Genomic DNA, 19,114 nt, shown 5'->3' with positions numbered 1-19,114 from the left:
AATGATTACTGCGTGTTTACTGTGATGTTTTGATCATTGTGATAAAACCATATATGATAGAAATATAATAAATATTTTTAGAAACCTAACTCACGTGTGCTTCTGTCATGATTTTTGGTGATTTATTTGACATGTTAGTTATTATTGAATAGAGTAATATTGTTGAGTGAAAATCTGCCTGAACAATTTAGCTGCTGAACTACTTAGATTAACATGAAAAGTGTATAAACGATCGATGTTTGCTATGTTTTGACTAAATTGCCCTTGTGGTGGATAATTTCTAGTAATGTACAATGTTAATACTTGACACTTAAGTATTTGTTCACACATGTAACGTATCACCAACGTGTTTGTCGAGTCGCACTTATTTCACAAACGAAACACGAAACGCTTCTCATGCATAAGTTGTATTTGTCGAGTCTAGGGACTCACTCGTAGTTCAATACTTAGAAAATCTCGTTTTTGTTTTTAGAACACTAGTGAGGATATTTCTATGACACACACATTTCTCGGATCTTTTTGGTTATCTTCGCAAACGATGAGTTTCACATACCCTTTTTTACTCTTTTTTAAACGATTTTATTTGAGGGAGATAACATACTCCAACACTGTAGATTTTGTTAGTTTTTATATATCACTTGTAAGGCTAAGTGGCAAACAAACCAACTAAAGTCCTTCATAACATCAAACCGGTTAATATTTGGATAATAGCGAGTCACTGTTGAGTAGTACTACTGGGTTTGACAAACCCCACCCAACTCTAAACTCGACTGTAGGTCGAGTGGGTGTAATCTTGGCTAACACATTACCATGGTCGTGATTGACATGGTGGCAAGGCAATTGATAAACAGTCAACTTCGGTGTCGAACACTTAGTAATACATGCTTGATAGGTTAGCTACCTATTGATATATAATTGACTTAACACTATCTGGTAACGCAAAACGTAAACACAAACGCAAACGCTTTATTTATATAAACTTGTGAACTCACCAACCCTGTGTTGACACTTTTAGTATGTTATTCTCAGGTAGCCGAGGCGGGCGCGCGGTATAGGAACATGCATTCGCTAAACACCATCGCTTGAAAACTTCTTTTAATTTTTATCTTAATAACTTGGGTTTTCAAGTCGTCCTGTGTGGCGCAAACTTTTTGGTTTACAATTTACGCTTCCGCATTTCATTTAAGACTTGATGTCTTGTTGATTTTGAAAACTTTAAATATGGTGTTTGATTATAACTAATGATTCCGATCCTGCTAGTTCACACCCTTTGACGGTAAAACTCCGTTAGTGTATTTTGAGGGTGTGACAGATTGGTATCATAGCCGTTGGTTATAGCGAACTAGAATTGCATGCATACTAGACTATAACCGCAACGACCCATTAGTTTTAATTACACGCACTGCATATATAAATATATGTTTTATATTTAGTCCTTTGTTTTTCTTTATCTCTTTACCTCGTTCACCCATACGAGCGCATACACGACTTATCCAGAAGGGATGTCGACGCCATCATCATCATCATCCGACCCGGTGTCTCATGCCCCTGGAAAGGAACCGCAGCTACCTAACTCATCGCCACCTCGAGTAGTCCCGGCACTAGCAGCTCCTGCGCCGAAGAGGTATCGCCTATCTGAAGACATGTATGAAGACAACGTTAGCTGGAGTTGGTACCCGAGTTTGATCCAGCGTATGGTTTACCGTGAGCAAGTTCCCCCATTACCTCACCCAGGTTGTCCTATATCCTCCAACACCCTACCACCCATAACCGAACCAATGGAGCGTGTTTTCGCAGTTATCGCCTCCTGTTTAGAGCGTGAAGTGGGATATATGCGCTCGACAAGAGCGAATGTTACTGGGTTGATAAAGGATGGAACTGAGGCTAGGGAGGAAATTTCTCACCTGACTGAAGCTATGAAGGAAGTTCAGAATGCTCACGTTCAGCAAATGAAGATAATGAGAAAAATGCAATCAGAGATGATAGATTTGCATGATCAACTTCTTAAGGCGAGATCCCTGGCAGCGACAGCCCTAGCTCGTTGTAACATCTTAGAGGCGCAAATTGCCCAGAATGCAGCAGAACCTGAGGAAGAACCAAAGGAAGAACCCGAGGAAGATCCCGAGGAGGAACCCGAAGAGGAACCAGAGGAAGAGCCGGCTGAGGAGGAGGCATACTCAGAGGTGTCCTCAGACGACGACATCTAAGAATGATAACACCTAGATGGAAGTGAGATGTCTGGAAGAAATGCTAGACGTGGTCGCGGTAGCTCTAGCTCAACATGACCGCATCAGAACTCCAAGCCTTACTGAACGATCACGTAGCGGTAGCTATGGCTACTCATATTCAGAATCAGGCCGGAGGTCAAGCCGGAGCCTGTACTTTCAAGAACTACCTAGACTGCAAGCCTAATTCATTTGACGGAACTGAGGGAGCCATAGGTTTCCTGCGTTGGGCCGAGAAGGCAGAGTCAGCTTTTAAGATGTGTAACTGTCCACCAGCCAGCAGGTCAAGTTTGCTGCTGGAACATTGCAAGATTCCGCCCTCACCTGGTGGAACTCTAACGTGCAAATTCTTGGATTGGAATTGGCAAATGATATGAACTGGGAGGAATTCAAGAACATGATGCGGGAAAAGTATTGTCCTAGAGAGGAAATCGCGAAGTTGGAGTCAGAATTTTGGGCGCTGAAGATGGTGGGTTATGAGATTGAAGCCTACACCACCCGTTCCCATTAACTGGCGGTGATGTGCCCGTGGATGGTTGATCCGCCAAATAAGAGAATCGAGATGTATATCGATGGTTTGGTACCCCAGATTCAGGGTATGGTGACGTCTTCTAAACCAACCACTATTCAGCAAGCGATCTGAATAACCCACAAGCTGACGGATCAAGCAGTGGCACAAGGTGGGTTACCACCAAGAGGTTCCACCTCTAAAACTGGCGACAACTCAAGCACTAACAACAACAACAATAACAACAATTCTGGGAATGGAAAGGGGAAATTTGACAACACACCAGGTCCTCATCATCGAACCCCCCACAGCAACAACACCACCGAAAACCTGAACTCGCTTGGAACTTCAATAATCAGGGTTCCAACAATAACAACAACGGTGGCGGACAGGGTTCGAATGGCTATGCTGGAAAGTACCTGAAGTGCAACAAGTGCTACTATCACCATGTTGGCCCATGCGACCGTATCAAGTGTTTGCGATGCGGTAAATTGGGTCATCAGGCCAAGGACTGTAGGGGAGACCTAGCGGCAAAGGATGCTCCTAAACAGCCTACAGCGACGAAAGGGTGCTTTGAATGTGGTCAAGAGGGTCACTTCAGGAAGGATTGTCCCAAACTGAAGCAGAATGAGAACAATTGAGGCAATAACAGTGGCGGGGGCAGTGGTAAAGGTAGAGCTTTCGTCATTGGGTCAGGCCAGGCCCGCAGCAATCCGAATGTGGTTACCGGTAAGTTCCCTATGAACGACTGTTTTGCTTCTGTTTTGTTTGACACTGGAGCTGATAGGAGTTTTGTATCGAAAGCCTTTAGTAGACTCTTAGACTTAACTCCAACCCCGTTAGATGCTAAGTTTCCAGTTGAATTAGCTGACGGTAAGTCTATAGAAACAACTCATGTACTAGCGGGATGTAAGTTGAAACTGTCGAGCCATACCTTCGATATCGATCTCATACCCTTTACGCTTAGTAGTTTCGACGTAGTTGTTGGCATGGACTGGCTATCCGAGAATAGAGCTGAGATTATATGTCACGAGAAGATAGACCATATCTCTACCCCTTCCGGCGAAATCATCTCGATACAGGGCGAGAAGAATGGTATGACTACAAGCGTCATCACCCTTATGAAAGCACATAAATATTTACGTAAGGGTCATCTTGCGATTTTAGCTCATATTGTCGATAAACCCGCGGAGGAGAAGCGAATCGAAGACATACCGATTGTGCGAGATTTTCCGGAAGTCATCCTGGAGGATTTGCCTGGACTCCCACTTATTCGACAAGTCGAGTTCCAAATCGAATTAGCGACCCATAGCACGAGCCCCGTATCGGCTCGCACCGGCGGAGCTTCAGGAGTTGTCCACTCAACTACAAGACTTGTTGGATAAAGGTTTCATCCGACCTAGCTCATCACCATAGGAAACCCTGTCTTATTTGTTCGAAAGAAAGACGGGACTTTCCACATGTGCATCTATTACCGGGAGCTGAACAAGGGGACGGTCAAGAACCGTTATCCCCTACCCCGAATTGATGATCTGTTCGACCAGCTTCAAGTTTCGAGTTACTACTCGAAGATCGATCTGAGATCTGGTTACCACCAATTGAGAGTGTGCGAAGAAGATATTTCAAAGACGGCATTCAGAACTCGGTACGGTCACTATGAGTTTTCGGTTATGCCTTTTGGCTTAACCAACGCACCAGCCATATTCATGGACCTCATGAACCGAGTATGCAAGGCGTACCTCGACAAGTTTGTGATTTTTTTCATTGATGATATCCTCGTTTACTCCAAGAACAAGACCGACCATGAAGAACACCTGAGGTTAATCCTGGAATTGCTAAATAAGGAACAACCGTAAGCTAAACTCTCGAAATGCAAATTTTGGCTTCGCGAGGTTCACTTCTTAGGACAAGTGATCAATGAGAATGGTATCCGTGTCGATCCCGACAAGGTAGAGGCCATCAAAAACTAGGAAGCACCTAAGACTCCGAATGAGGTGCGACAATTCCTAGGACTGGCTGGCTACTACCGACGTTTCATCGAAGGATTTTCAAAGATTGCTCAACCCCTCACCGCACTGACACACAAGGGTACTAAGTACAATTGAGGTGACGCGCAGGAGTCTGCCTTCCAACTATTGAAAACCAAACTCTGTAGCGCACCTATCCTAGCCCTCCTCGAGGGAACGGAAAACTTTGAAGTGCACTGTGATGCATCGATACAGGGTCTCGGTTGCGTGTTGATATAACTCGAGAAAGTTATAGCCTATGCTTCTCGACAGCTACGGATCCACGAGAAGACTACATGACCCATGACTTGGAACTAGGAGCTGTGGTGTTTTCTCTTAAGATATGGAGGCATTACTTGTACGGTACCAAGTTTACCATTTACACCGACCACAAGAGCCTCCAACATATCTACGATCAAAAGGAGTTGAACATGCGACAGCGTCGTTGGGTCGAGCTGCTTATGGATTATGACTGTGCCATCAAGTACCACCCAGGTAAGGCCAACTTAGTAGCCAATGCTCTCAGCAGAAAAGAAACCGATAAGCCTAGACGAGTGCGAGCATTACAACTCACGATTCACGCCAACTTACCTGATCAGATTTGTGATGCTCAACTCGAAGCATTGAAAGACGATAACCTCCCATCAGAACTCATGCGGGGCATGGACAAGCAGTTAGAAACCAAATCGGACGGGGTCCGATATTTCAAAAACCGGATTTGGGTCCCTCGATATGGAGACTTGAGAAATCTGATGATGGACAAAGCACACAAGTCCCGATATTCCATTCACCCTGGCTTAGATAAAATGTAACATGACCTAAAGGCACTTTACTGGTGGCCAAACATGAAAACCGACATTGCCACCTACGTGAGCAAATGTTTGACTTGTGCAAGAGTCAAGGTGGGATATCAGAAACCATCCGGGCTGTTACAACAACTGGAACTCCCAACGTGGAAATGGGAACATATTTCCATGGATTTCATCACGGGATTACCCAAAACACCGACGGGATGCGATACCATCTGGGTGATCGTTGACCGGTTGACTAAGTCTGCGCATTTCTTAGCGATCAAGGAATCAGACAAAATGGAAAGACTGACTCGCATCTACATGAAAGAAGTAGTGTCCAGACACGGAGTGCCTGTCTCAATCATAACTGATCGAGATTCTCGTTTCACTTTGCACTTTTGGAAGTCACTACAGAGCGCACTAGGCACCCGCCTTGATATGAGCACAGCATACCATCCTCAAATGGATGGACAAAGTGAACGCACCATTCAGACTTTGGAAGACATGTTGCGTGCATGCGTGTTGGATTTCGGAAAAAGTTGGGAACCTCACTTGCCCTTGGTAGAGTTTTCGTATAATAACAGCTACCACGCAAGCATTAAAGCAGCGCCATTTGAAGCGTTGTACGGACATAAGTGTCGATCACCTCTTTGCTAGGTAGAAGTGGGTGATAGCCAAATCACTAGTCCCGAACTATTGCTCAAAACCTCATAAAAGATTGCCCAAATCCGAAATCGCATGGCAGCAGCACGAGATTGCCAAAAGAGTTGCGCCGAAAACCTCTAGAATTCCAAGTGGACGACCAAGTTTTACTCAAAGTCTCATACCGGATAATTGAACGCGTTGGTCCGGTAGCATACCGATTGGATTTACCAACAGAACTCAGCGGCGTACATAACGTTTTCCACGTATCCAACTTAAAGAAATGCCTTTCTGACGAAACACAAGCAGTTTCTTTGGGCGAGTTGCAAGTTGTTGAACGGTTACGCTTCATCGAAGAACCAGTCGAAGTTTTGGATTGGGAAACCAAAACACTCAAACACAGCAAGATACCCATCGTCAAAGTCCGTTGGAACTCGAGACGTGGACCTGAGTTAACGTGGGAACGCGAGGATCAAATGATGAAGAAGTATCTCACCTTTTTGATGGGTTGACCAAGTACCGAAAACCGCAAAAGTCGACAAACCGTCAGAAATCACCGGAGGTATGAATTAAATTTTGGGACGAAATTTATTTCTACTAGGGGATGATATGAAAAAATGAAAAATTTTTGCCTTTTCCAGACACCCATCGCGACTTGACTCAAATTTTCGGGACGAAAATTCTTTCAACATCGGAATGATGTGACACTCATCAATTTCAGGTTAACTCCGTTAATCCGAACTCCGTTAATTCAAACTTAAGATCACATGAACTGTAATGCATATCTCATTACATTTAAACTAGGGTTTAGATGACGCATGACATTCACTACACAAGTAGTCTTTCGGAATTTCACCGAAACACACACGAGTCGACTCAAACCGTTGGTGAACAAATGAAAAATATCAAAACAATAAGTATTTGATAACTATGTGTTACTTGATATTTATATATAGAACACAAAAATTTAAGAAGCAAAAGTCTATTGTTTTATACTAGAAATTGATTTACTAGAAGTTAAGGGGGCTAGGCGTAACAAATTAATAATATTAATCAGATTATTACACAACCCTAACTCCCCTCCCTACTATATACGACCGTCCCTTTCCCCCTCCCTCTCTTGGCAGCCGTAACCCACAACACACACACACATACATTCTCTTTTTCAAGCTTGTTTTGAAGGATTCAAGGTGCAAGATAGGTAATTAACATCCCCTCTAGCTATTCTAATGATTTAATAATGATATTGAGCATGTTAATCAAAACCCTAAATCTTGAAAGTGATGATTTAAGATGGGTTAGGGTTTAATTATATGTTTGTTGATGATTGCTAGTGAATTGATAAATAGTTATGTTGTTATTGATTGTTAATTACATGTTTCTTGAAATTGAACTTTGAAGTAAAACCCTAATTGTGTGTGTAAAGTAAAATTGAGATGCATGGTTGGTGAATTATGCATCTAGAGGGTTGTATGAGTTATAGTTCATAGGTTAATGATATGTTGAGTTTTGATGAAAACTGATGCTCGACAGATTATTGAATTCGTGTTTAAATGACTGTAACTCGATGTTAATTACATGTTCTGATGTGATTGTTGATTCTTTAATACACTAGGTCGAGTCTAGTTTCTGAAAAGTCCGAGTTTGTAATTTTTGGACGTATAAAAGTTAGTTTTTATTATTTTACATGATTGCTGCGTGTTTACTGTGATGTTTTAATCATTGTGATAAAACCATATTTGATAAAAATATAATAAAAATTTTTAGAAACCTAACTCACGTGTGCTTTTGTGATGATTTTTGGTGATTTATTTGACATGTTAGTTATTATTGAATAGAGTAATATTGTTGAGTGAAAATCTGCCTGAACAATTTAGCTGCTGAACTACTTAGATTAACATGAAAAGTGTATAAACGATCGATGTTTGCTATGTTTTGACTAAATTGCCCTTGTGGTGGATAATTTCTAGTAATGTACAATGTTAATACTTGACACTTAAGTATTTGTTCACACATGTAACGTATCACCAACGTGTTTGTCGAGTCGCACTTATTTCACAAACGAAACACGAAACGCTTCTCATGCATAAGTTGTATTTGTCGAGTCTAGGGACTCACTCGTAGTTCAATACTTAGAAAATCTCGTTTTTGTTTTTAGAACACTAGTGAGGATATTTCTATGACACACACATTTCTCGGATCTTTTTGGTTATCTTCGCAAACGATGAGTTTCACATACCCTTTTTTACTCTTTTTTAAACGATTTTATTTGAGGGAGATAACATACTCCAACACTGTAGATTTTGTTAGTTTTTATATATCACTTGTAAGGCTAAGTGGCAAACAAACCAACTAAAGTCCTTCATAACATCGAACCGGTTAATATTTGGATAATAGCGAGTCACTGTTGAGTAGTACTACTGGGTTTGACAAACCCCACCCAACTCTAAACTCGACTGTAGGTCGAGTGGGTGTAATCTTGGCTAACACATTACCATGGTCGTGATTGACATGGTGGCAAGGCAATTGATAAACAGTCAACTTCGGTGTCGAACACTTAGTAATACATGCATGATGGGTTAGCTACGTATTGATATATAATTGACTTAACACTATCTGATAACGCAAACGTAAACGCAAACGCAAACGCTTTATTTATATAAACCTGTGAACTCACCAACCCTGTTTTGACACTTTTAGTATGTTATTCCCAAGTAGCCGAGGCGGGGCGCGCGGTATAGGAACATGCATTCGCTAAACACCATCGCTTGAAAACTTCTTTTAATTTTTATCTTAATAACTTGGGTTTTCAAGTCGTCCTGTGTGGCGCAAACTTTTTGGTTTACAATTTACGCTTCCGTATTTCATTTAAGACTTGATGTCTTGTTGATTTTGAAAACTTTATATATGGTGTTTGATTATAACTAATGATTCCGATCCTGCTAGTTCACACCCTCTGACGGTAAAACTCCGTTAGTGGATTTTGAGTGTGTGACAGTAGTTGACATCATTTTACGGAAAATGAGGTGTTGGGTGCAACTCCGTCTATGAGGTCGTCACAAATAGGGGATGCATGTATCACAGTTACATTATTGTTTGCACCGGCCATCCCAAAAAAATGCATGCCATATCCAAAGATCAAATGATGTGATTGCCTCAGACATAACTGTTAGGCCATCATGATCACCCAGATGATATTGACATTGCCAAGAAGCTGGGCAGACATCCCAAGGACAGTGTGTGCAATCGAGGCAACCAAGAATCCCGAGAAAACCGCGTCTTTGTTGATGAACCTCGTATATTTTTTGTATGTCACTTTGAGTCAGCCTCCTCAAATATATTTTACCATACGGTTCAATATACCTAATATTAATAAATTTAACAAAAATTATAAAATTAACACTCAAAATAATAAGGTTTAGAAATAAATAATTAAAATGATAATAATAATAATAATAATACTCACATTCGGAGAACGTGTGGTGTTTCCGACGTTTTGTAAATATCTTCCTCTCGCGTCCTCCCCTTTTTGAAAAAAATGCATAATTGCATTCTAAATCATCAACAATTAGTAAAAATAGTTGGCGACTCATCGGAAAACAGTGCTAAAGTCGTTCCAAATCAAAAATCGAGTCTAGTGAAATATAATCAATTATCAACCGGTCATGAACACCTACATGATCCCGTTGAAGATGAGGTTGTCCTGTTCATGTTTGTGAGCTTTCGCATTGCGCGACTAAGAGCTGGTCAACCCCTCGAATCGCACTAAATATCGCTTCATCCTCTTAATTCGAAATTATGTTGGGCTCGGGTTAATATCGGGTGTCGAAGATGAGTCAGAAGCCATAATTTTGAAGAAAATTTATAAGTTTAAAGAAGTGAATGAGATATTTGTAGAAATTGAGTGGATGAGGGATATATATATATATAATTTGAGAGATTTTTTATATTAAACGGTCATATGACTGAAATTGATGAGGGCCCACACCAAACCTTCCTTACCACCGATCGTCCGAAGACCGCCCCCTCCAATATCGCTCCCCATGATATGTTTCCCCTCAGATACTGCCCCAACTAGCCTCCACCCATAGCGTCCAACCTTATAGGATAGATGGATAGTGTTTATAATTTTTTTTTAATGTAACCACACGTTTTCTAGAACACGCGAAAGATGCTCTGGGAATTTATTATGTTTTTTCCTACTCTATCTTGATCATGCTCTAAAAGAAATATATCAAAACTGAAATAGGAGTAAAAGAGTATGGGTAACATTAATAAATCAACTAAAAAATCTTGCTTCAATTGAGCTCCATGGATTTCTAGTTTTCTAAAGTCATTAACCACATCCGTCCACCAAGTATCCCCACTCCATAATCTCCTTATCCATCTCGACTGAGATGAACCGCCGCAAGGCGAATCGAGATTCATCCGTGCAGTTATAGAGAAGAAGGAACGAAAGATTTTGGCCGGAAGAGGATCGGATTTTGAAGCACATACCGATCTGTTGATGGAATAATCAATCTCCATGTTTATACACATCTGTTAATGAAATAACTCGATTATAGAGGCTGATTTGGTGGTGACTGGAGATGGTACAGTGGTTGCCGTAAGAGACTTCCGGATGTTGGGTCTTAGAATCAAGATTAAATATGTTAGGGTTTACAAATACTATAACAATATATTTAAATATAATACATTTATATATATATATATATATATATATATATAATATTTAATATTTAATTTTCGGATATCGGATTTTCGAACTATCCGGAAATTTTAAAAATTACTATCCGAATCTGAATTTTCGAATAATTCGGATTTGGATTTTCGTATAATTCGGATTCGGATTTTTTGGAATATGTAAGGCCCCGCTCCCGGTGCACTACTTTTGTGTTGGATTTACTCATAAACACAGTTCAAAATTTCAGAGTTAATTAAAACTTTCACGAAATTATAAAAGTCAACCATTTATTACAAAACATTCAAATCTTGTCTTTAATTCACAACATAAAACATCATAATAAAACATCATGACAATTCTTCTTCAGATGTCAGCCTCTTCAGATCATGTCATGTGTCCTCCTCAAGTCAGCTGCTTTAATCTATTCACCTGCGTGCATACTAAAAGTTAACTATGATGTGTGAGTTCTATTTAATCAAATAACATACAATGCATTCACATACTTACATATATACGTATGCGAAGATACATATAACATACATACATACTTTCATTCTTTCTTTCATACTTACGTACATGCATTATTATTTATTGGCTCTTGAGATCATTTCGCCCTATAACCTTCGCAAATATTATTAGGGTATGTCCCCTACATTCGTAGATATTATTAGGGTATGTTCCCTACATTCGCAGATATTATTAGGGTCTGTTCCCTACATTCGTAAATATTATTAGGGTCGGTTTCCTTCAAACTCGTACAACCATATATTGATACAATCATATATATTACACATTAATCTTCTGACGATCACCATCCCTGGCGATATGTGTAATATCCGAATATCGTTCACGCACCGACAAGCATTCATTCATATCCTCAATATAATAACTATCACATAATTCATATATGGCATACACTTACCACTTAAGGCAAGTGTATTAATTAATCACAATGAGTATGCACACACCCCCGAAAATATAACAAGGAAATATGGCTAGAATCTCACCTGGGTACGATTCCTTTCAGAGTTAATGGTAACTCATTTCCTTAACTGGGCGCGGCTAACTATATAACAATAACATGTATCAATTAACTAACCATATCCATATCATATTTCTAGGTTATTGTAATCCCTTGCTACGGAGGTCCGGGGGCAGCGCCCCTGGCAGCGGGGTTCTAAGGGCAGCATCCCCTAGCATGGTCCAAGGGGCAGAGCCCTAGACTGGGGTTAAGCTGAAGTTCAATTTTATTTTCCTCAATAAGTCTTTACTAAAAACGTCATCTGAAAAACTTAAGTTCAATTATTTAATCAAATCGAATATTCATTTTAAACGTTATCTTTCATTATTAATTAATATACTTATTCTTATCTTAACCATCATATAAGTCTATATGTGTTGTTTACATACATATACGATGTTTAACTTTCGTTTATTTGGAAATTCGATCTAGCGTATAAATCATTATTGGTGTGTACGTCATATCCTACGTATAAGCTGTTCCGGCGTGTAAGTCAAACATATACGTCCATACATATACGTCACACTTGTACATATATGGCACACATGCATACATACACGCTATATACATATATGTGGTATACACATACATATACGATGTACACATACATATGCACTACATACATACACATTACATACATATACGGGCACACATGTATACATACACGCTATATACATATACGGGCATACATACATATACATATACGTTAAATACATATACGTTTTATATATACATATATGGCTTACACATATACATATACGCTCACATACATATACGCCCATACATATACGTCCTATACATACTTCTACGGCCTATTCATATAATACGCTACCCATACTTATACGGCGTATATACTTATACGGCCGTATAAGTCTGGTTCAACTTCTTTATTCACGTTTTTGGGGTTTTTCTTCGATTCCGGCGCCGTCAGCCGCTGTTAACCATCATGGTTGGCTGGAGTTTGATCGTTTATGGCTTAGGTAGCTTCGGGGTGTCCAGATATGAGCTAAGGTGGTCCTTAAGCTCGTTTTTGGTTGATTAAACACCTGGAATAAGCTAGATCTAGATTCAAACGGCTCATTCGGCATCCCGGGGCTACGGTGCCAGGTTCTAATATGTTGGGTCAGCTGAGATAAATGATTTATTACCTTCGGTTGGTCTTGAATCGTTGAATAGAATAGTGTAGAGAGTGTTTGTCTTAAGTGCGTGTTTTTTATGGTATAGGCTAATGTGTAGAATGATGGAGATGAAAATGATTTAGGGTTTAAGGGTATTTATATTGCTTAGGTCCATGGACTTTAGACTCATCTTCATCTTAAGTCTATATTTAATTCTATCTCTTTAAGCCCACCATCCTTTTTTCCTTATTATTATTTTTCTAATAACTCAAACTAGTTCTTCCAACGAAATAATAAAATAGTATTATATTATTATTCGTGAAAATTTCGAGATGTTACATAACACCCCTATAAAAGAGTTGTGAGATCCGACTACACATATTGTAAATCATTATAATAAAGAAACTTATATTCATGATAAAAAAATTGTAAATCATTATAATAAAGAAACTTATATTCATGATAAAAAAAGAAAAATAAATAAGATAAGATAATTAAGTCATAGAGAATTTTGAATGGAATGCGTTTAATTTTTAGATCACCTAAACATTTTTGTTAAAGTCAACCACACTAGATATACTAGTTTATGCCAAATAAATATCAAAGAGATACCAAACTGACATTTTAATTTGCTAGTTATTTTGTTAGGACTTAATTAGGATATAAGTATTTCGATTCAAATGCAAATATATAAAAGACATGACTAAATATATATGTCATTATCTGGTAGTAATTGCTAGTTGGTCGACGTAGAGTAAAGACTAGCATTAACTGGAATTAATCGACGTCTAATTAGGATTTTTACAACCATGCTTATTTCTATGATCCAAAAATAAGTAAATGACACACATAAAGGGTACACGAACAAAGAAAAAGTCAAATATTATATTAATAAACACTTTGATTATTACGTCCAAATAGAATGATGTAATGAACTCGGAGTAGTGTTAGATCTAAGCCTAATGTAAAAATGCAAAAATCTTTCTATTACAAGATACTATCGATGGCAAAAGTTTTAAATTAAAGGCATAACATAAGTTACATGTTATTACAAAAGAGGTAGTTTTAAAGCATCTTTTCAGTGTTCATATATCACCAAATTATTAGTCGTTGGATCGATTATTTGGAGCTTGAACTTATGTCTCTTTGGGAAGATGAAAGTATAGCATCAATGGCATCTTTCACTTGTGAAAGCTCAGGTGGTTTTCCACCTTGCACTGGCCAGAACTCATCCGTTGCCAACACCTTCAGATATAATATAAAAATGGCCTTTAGTAAATGCACGATCAAAGGTTCAGAAAATTAATCAATCTGCCGTATATATTAATTAATTGGTTTCCTTACCTTCACCTGTAGCTGCAGGAACTTGACATAACTAATTGCTTTCTCTAACATGGTAACCAAATCAACCTGAAGTGAAAAATCAGTTTCTTAAAGTATTGTTGAAAATGATCATACTTCAGATCATAAGTTGTCGAATAATTACCTTGGAGCCATTTGGGACAAGATCCTGAAGAACTTTTAGCCGCTCGCTGATTCGTTCTCTTCGATTCTGTTAAAAAACAATATTTCTATTACTTTGCTTTGAGTTCAAGTAACTAAGTGTCTGAATGTGCATACTGTTTTAATTTCTATTTAATTACCTTCGCCGCAATACTTTGTGGGTCTTTGGGTTGGGACGGCTTTTGCTTACTCTTTTTTGTTGCAGAGTTGGTGGTACATTGTTTCTTGAATGCTTTCTCATTCTCTCCCTGAATGAGGTTGACATTTGTATCAAACATAATTGATGGAATCTTGGATAAAAATTAATAACATTATGAACTTACCGAATGAGCTCGCTTATGAAAGGATGATTCTTGCGTTGCAAGATAGTTATCAGAAGATGAAGGATTTGGCCATGCAAACGTGTCTAGCTCATCATGATTTTCTTTGATACTACCGCTTCGAAGGCCATTCATACTTTCGAGCAAGCGCATGCTATCAAACGAACCCGACCCAAGATTCATGAGCTGATCAGGGATCAAATTACTTGAATATGGCTGTTCATCATTCTCTTCAAAGTTAAGAAAACATGAACCACTTCCACCTTGCATGAAATTATGATCATAGTAGCCCGGCTTGAAGCTTATAACCGAATGGCCTTCTTCATGCTGTAACTGCTGTAGGTGACTTGTAGTGGTTCGGTAAAGAAGCCCGCCCGAATTCGTTGCACTGCCCGGGCTAGAAAGTGAAGAAGAATTCGATGAACTTCCTGCAAATGCTCCTTTCTTTTCTGGGCTTTCACTCTCTTCGAATTCGGGGTTCGGTGTTGCGTAGAATTTGTAGGATGGATGGACTAAACCAGACATGTGTGAAGAGTGATCATTAGGGTTTCTTTCTTTAGCAAGTGCCATTATTTAGATGAGAGTTTTGACTTGAATTTGTGAGTTATGGGGAGGCATGTGGTTGTGCTTATATATGGGGTTTTTTTTGGCAAAAGAATTAAATGAAATTAATTTAGGGATTGTTAGCTGTCAGTGCATGATAAAAGTATAGGAAAGAGATGAAGATGACTAGAAGAAAACAGCAAAAGGGTCGCCGGATTGTTCGCAAAACCCACGTCTATGAGATTCCACACCATCCCTATAATTTAATTGCATGCATTATTTTTATTATATATTTGAACAAAGTATTATATGTCAAAGAGGTTATTATAGCTTCAAATTAAAATGAATTTGTGTCACAGAAAACTCTTGAATCGAACTGAATTCAATCATCAACGAAGACGATGATATGTGAATATATTGTCATCAATGATAACTAGCGACCCTACAATCACTCATATGAACATGATCTAGTGCATTTTGAAATATTGTAGTGCATTTTGAAAGGTTGTATAAAAATAGAAAAGATAAAAATCTAAGATGTCTAAAATTTTTCACAAGACCTTACAAATTATAAGCACTAGCTAGTTTGACTAATTTTGAACGTTTTTAACGATCAAAACTTACTGCCATCCCAAAGAGCTAATTTTTCTAAGCTAACCTGTTATTTTAATCTTAGTCAGGGGCGCCCCTTGGATCCTGCTAGGGACTTCTGCACATAGAACCCCGCTGTCTGGGGTGCTACCCCCGGACCCTTATTAGCTAGGGGTTTCACTAACGTAAAAGTATGACATGGTTAGAGGTCGTTAATTGATACCTAAAATTATTACACAGTTAGCCGTGCACATCTAAGGAGGGGTATTATAGTTAACTCAGAGAATAACAACACACATGTGAGTTTCTAGCCCCATTTTTTGTTATGTTTTCGGGGTTGTGTGCATACTCGATGTGATTAGTTAATACACTTACCTTAAATGGTAGGTGTATAATTATAATGTTGGATTATTATCGGCCAACTGCAATAGATTGTATTATTAAAATCCAATTTTTCTATATATGGGTATACCACATGCAATAAACGATGTTTTAATTTCAAAACCACCAATTCAACATTTTAATCAATCATGTAAAGCCAACTATTTACGCTTGAGCGGTGCTTTTCAAATACGCAAATTACCGACTGATAACCATGGTAATTGGTCATCAAACCCAACAAAGCCTGGTATGAAATAGTATTCGGTCTTTTAACACAGTGGATCATTGATAGTTACTAGACCGTCATAGATCACCCATGGATCACGTGCATCTATTCAAACCCCATCAATGAAGTATTAGTTTTTCTTGTACTATCAGCGATGCGTTTATCAATAATATTGGATATGTATGTTGCTACTAATTTGTGTCAATGACCTGTCCATTTTCCCTCAAGATATTTTTGGTGATACATCGAAAGACTTCCTACTGCACCATTTCTCTCTGAAGAAACACTAAGTGACCCGGGGCAGATTATGGATAATCTGGGGGTTAAGTAATGTTTCCCACGAGGATGAGGTCCAGCAGAGAAGGTTGTTCTTCAGGTGACCTGCAAAACAGACACCGTAAGCTCGTCACTGAGAAGGGGGGGTTCCTCCTTGTGACCACCCTCCGGCGTGAGAATCAGACTAGATTGCTCTGAATATAAGTGTATATTAAGAGATTGCTAGATAAGAATGAGATATCAGATGATGTCCTTACCATTCCAAGGTGTTGGAGTATTTATAGCCGAAGGTAGGTTTCCTAGAAGGTACAGCCGGCTGAATAGTATTCATGTTCCCCCAACAGTGGACTACGCACAGGCCATGCTGGTTGGTGGATAGACTACGGCCGACAGTAACAAGGTCGGCTGTACACTGTTCCTTTACTGCCGGCTATGCACTGTTCCACCAACTGTAGGCTGCGCACGTCCCATAGTAAGGGTTGGTGAGTAGGCAGCGGCTAATAATGACAAACAGTACTAGAGGGTGCTCCTCCTCGTACTGTTGTCGGTGAGCTGTCACCCTGTGATTGGTTCATGGGCTGTTCTGGTCAGATCGTCTGTTCTGCCCATACCTTAGTAGGTATAGTACAAAAGATCTTCCAGAAGCATACGGACTGGCTCATTTAGGCGGGAGTATTCCCGCCTTGCTCATTCCTTCATGACTACTGAAGTAGCTAGTGCCTTGTGCGTGTAGCCTTGCTGTTAGTGCGGGTAGCCTTCCCTGATGGCTTGTATCCGCAACTGCGGGAACAGGCGGGGTACTTCACCATTGGGAGGCTTTCCCTGCGGGTACAGCTGGCGTACTGCGCGTAAGGTTTTCTCTGAGCATGGTGGGTCCTGCGGAGCAGTTGGTCGTTGCGCAGACGTCCCTATTCAAGGTGAGTCTTGTGGGTCCAACTGGGCTCTGCTGGGACCTACCTCTTCAAGTCCCCCCAGTCCAATGTTCTTCTCATGAATTATTAATAAGTGAGGTGAACTTTTGGACTTAGCAAGGGGTTTTGAAAAGGGTTTTTAGTTTTTAGGTTTTCCGTGGGGATTCTTCCCGCGGTTTTCCTGATGTCACGCAGAAATTCCCGACTTTTCTGCTTGATCTTTGGGTATGAAGCGGGTAGGTTTGTAACCTCCTCGCAAGTCAGGAGCGTTGAGTCCCACTTGTGTGGATTCTCCATGGGGTTTTGGTAGTTTTCAACATATTGATCAATTATGCTAAAACCACCAATTCCATATTGGAGTTTCAAACAATATAGTTCTCGACGTTCCCGTCATGCGGGGATGTTATTCCCGTTTCCGCAAGCATGGCCCAGAAGATCCTTCTTGGTTTGAATTCCCTGCAGAGTACTAAGTATGTGAAGGGTTTTGCCTTGACACTGTACCCGCACTCGTCTTACGGTTACTTTACTTCCAAGGTATTCCTGGTGTCAATTCCCTGCGAGTGCTAAGTATGTGAAGGGTTTTGCCTTGACACTGTACCCGCACCCGTCTTATGGTTACTTGGTTGCCAAGGTAAGGGGTATTTTCCCGCTTACTTTTGAATCTTTTTGAATTTTTTTGAAATTCGAAGAGTTGGTGAAAGGATAAGAACAGTCCAAACCTCTGAAACGTCGTGCGACGGTTTCTTCTGACTGTGTCAGGACGTGCAGGAAGTTATGGTGACGTGACAGTACATGGTCATTCCAGACGCCTTTTCAGGCGCGTGGGCGCGATTTTTCGGGCGCGTGGCCGCGAAATTAATGGTACGCGTCCTTTCAACAGCTGTTGCCAGCTTGCTTTTTGCCACGTGTCATAGTTTCATTGCACCTTCGATTTCTCTCTCTTCCGCATTAATTTCATCGCATTAATTGCGATTAGTATATAAAGGGGGAGAGGGTTCTTTGTAATCCACACTTTCACTTTTCTCTTCATCTTCAAAGCGATTTCCGGCGAATACTCAACTTTTCAGTCGAGCATTCTTTCGAAATCGTTTTCTTCTTTCATTTGCAAGATGTCTTCTCACGATCTCGAAGCTACAGCCCAGGAGGCTGGGGTGTTCACCGATGACAAGAGTACTGCTGGCGAGTGCCAGTGTGCTCTGCCTGTCGATCTGTACCGGTACATCGTCAGGAAGTTCATGCTCGAGTCTCTCGAGCCTGAGTTTCCTGAACCCCATCAGACGGTGTATGATGCCCCCAGAGGCAAGATCGGGGTATATGCTGCATTCTTTGTTTATGGGAACCTTAGGTTCCCATTGACAAAGTTTGTGT

The 19,114-nt window shown here is 40.0% G+C and overlaps 1 protein-coding gene across 1 annotated transcript; it reads right to left on the bottom strand.

Annotated features, from left to right (window-relative positions):
• Window positions 1-13,907: 13,907 nt before the first annotated feature.
• Window positions 13,908-15,628, bottom strand: LOC143613316 (transcription factor RHD6-like). The gene is made up of 5 exons (XM_077087059.1): window positions 14,822-15,628; window positions 14,639-14,746; window positions 14,482-14,547; window positions 14,340-14,405; window positions 13,908-14,240 (listed from the first exon to the last, which is right to left on the bottom strand). Exons 1-5 carry the CDS (start codon window positions 15,386-15,388, stop codon window positions 14,115-14,117), a joined length of 933 nt encoding a protein of 310 aa, XP_076943174.1. The 5' UTR covers window positions 15,389-15,628; the 3' UTR covers window positions 13,908-14,114.
• Window positions 15,629-19,114: the final 3,486 nt, after the last annotated feature.

This window comes from Bidens hawaiensis, unplaced genomic scaffold (genome assembly GCF_021521415.1).
Source record: "Bidens hawaiensis isolate Kalapana, Puna unplaced genomic scaffold, B.hawaiensis_p1.1 tig00002265_1, whole genome shotgun sequence".
Taxonomy (NCBI): Eukaryota; Viridiplantae; Streptophyta; class Magnoliopsida; order Asterales; family Asteraceae; genus Bidens; species Bidens hawaiensis.
Note: the sequence above shows the minus strand (reverse complement) of the source record. Positions and strands in the feature narration are given on the sequence as shown.